This window comes from Cryptosporidium hominis, assembly GCF_000006425.1.
Source record: "Cryptosporidium hominis TU502 chromosome 5 CHRO015170, whole genome shotgun sequence".
Lineage (NCBI taxonomy): Eukaryota > Apicomplexa > Conoidasida > Eucoccidiorida > Cryptosporidiidae > Cryptosporidium > Cryptosporidium hominis.
In genome coordinates, this window is record NW_666726.1 from 1 (window position 1) to 2,228 (window position 2,228).

At 23.1% G+C, this 2,228-nt stretch overlaps 2 protein-coding genes across 2 annotated transcripts; both read left to right on the forward strand.

Moving 5' to 3' along the window:
* Nucleotides 1–110: 110 nt before the first annotated feature.
* On the forward strand, nt 111–764 carry Chro.50463 (hypothetical protein). Its single annotated transcript, XM_660052.1, has 1 exon — nt 111–764. One exon carries the CDS (start codon nt 111–113, stop codon nt 762–764), a length of 654 nt encoding a protein of 217 aa, XP_665144.1.
* Nucleotides 765–1,131: 367 nt separating this feature from the next.
* On the forward strand, nt 1,132–2,181 carry Chro.50462 (hypothetical protein). Its single annotated transcript, XM_660053.1, has 1 exon — nt 1,132–2,181. The coding sequence occupies one exon, from the start codon at nt 1,132–1,134 to the stop codon at nt 2,179–2,181; it is 1,050 nt and encodes a 349-aa protein (XP_665145.1).
* Nucleotides 2,182–2,228: the final 47 nt, after the last annotated feature.

Sequence of the window (2,228 nt, forward strand, 5' to 3'; positions counted from 1 at the left end):
AATAAATCTTGGTCTTTAGGGGGACCAAGAACCCCCCCTCGAGAACGAAACAATTGATCTATGTGATTTTAAATAATAAAATCTTACAAATAAATCAGTTGGATAGCTTTATGTTTTGGTATGAATATTTTATATTTAGTCCAACAAATGAATTATCTGATGGTCATATTTTAGATGTTTTAAATAAATTTACTCTTCCAAAAAGTCAGTTTTGCTCCTTCATTCTGAGAAAGGATATTTTCTTAAATTCAAGCTATTCATTGGATTGTTGTAATTTTCATAATATTCCTTATAACGGTAAATATTTGACATCTGAAGTAAAGAGAACGATTATTGAATACATAGATTTCTCTAAAGAAAAAAATGGGAATGAATACTTTAATTTTGATAAGAAAATACACGAAAAATATCTCAAATTTCAAATCGAGTTAGCATGCACTAATTTTGATTTTTGTAATCAAGAAACTAATAGAAATATTCAAGAATACATAATTAATTTACCAAGAGCTTCATCTTTAAATTATAATACAGATTTATGTTCATTATGCAACTCTAAATTATTTTTTTTGGAAAATAAAAAACTTTCAAGCAAAGTAATTCTTAATCATTGCAAACATAATTATCATTACGAGTGCTATTTAAAACAAGCTTATGTTGACAAAAAGAGTCATAAATTTAAAATTGTTATAGAGAACGATATTTCAAAGAATAATATTAAATGTATTATTTGTCAATATAAATTACTAATTAATCATCATTCTTAAAGATACTTGGAATTATTTTTCAAAAAACGCGCCAGAAAGTGCATGTACTTGCAAACATGCAATTTAATGTGGACAGAAGCAAGTATTAATGCATGTGGATATATCCCGGTATATGTAATAAATCATATATATATAGTCACAATAGGGAGAAAATGCGGTTCAATAGAAATTATTAAAAATTGCAAAATAAATAAATTCCCCCACAACATATGAATGAAAGGCATGTAATGCAAATAAACAATAGAAGATGAATTCTATTTGTTATTTTTTTTTACATTAATAATATAATAATAGAAGCATTTATTTGAAAAAAAAAATAATAATAAATAAAAATCAGGAAATGAATTTAACATAAAATTTCAATATAATGTTTAGTAATTCTGTCAGCACAAGTTTAAATTCATACGAGAATTTTGATGAGAACCAAGAATTAAAATTGACAGGTGAAAAAAAAATCGAAATAGATCATTTTCAAAATGAAATTAGTCCAAGAAATATAATTAATAATTTTCCTGTAATAACAGGTTACTATGGAGTTGTGTTAAGAAAAAAAAAACATCCGCTTTTTGGGTCATATTGGAATAAGGAATATTGTTTATTACAATCCAATATTTTTTTATGTCATGAATTAAAATATCCATATAAAATCAAAAGGAGCATATCAATAGCTTCTATTTCCAAATGTGAAATTTCAAAAATGGATCCTTGTGTATACTGTTTAACAATAAATAATAATGAAGAGAACTTGGAAAAAGCTGGAATTTCACAAGTTAGTGGATTTTCATGTTTTAACTTCAAGTCTAGGAAAATTGAAATAATTAAAATAAAATGTACATCAACTTTAGATACTCAGAAATGGAATCTATATATTAATAATACACTTAAAAATTGGAGATCAAATAAAAATAATACTAAAAATCTATATAATGGAAATCAATATATCGAAAAAACTATAGCTCAAGAATTATTTGAAAAGATGAATAAAAAGTTAAAAAAAATTATTATTCAATCATCAATAAATAATATGATTTTAATATTCAGACAAATAGAAAAAAGAAATCTTTATAATAGTTTATACAAGATTAAGATTAATAGTATAATCAATTCAAATAATGATATAGAACAGGAAAGTATATCATCAAAAAATACAAATTATTCATCCATATCTAATAATGATTTTACATTTAAAAAAGATTTATTATTGATTAAAAGAAGAATTATTTTATTTAAAATTGAGCAAGGATCAAATCACTTAAAAAGATTAATAATTAAAAGAATGTCAGAATATTGGAAATTATTAAAAGAACATTCTTTAAATAATCATGAAGATCATGAATTTATGGAAATGCATTATAAATTAATATTAAAAAGACCGATTCTCTTATTTTGGAGAGAATACTTCGAGTTATTTTGTTAAAGGATAAAATTCTAAACGGAGAAATAGAAAAACATTTAATTCTGTCT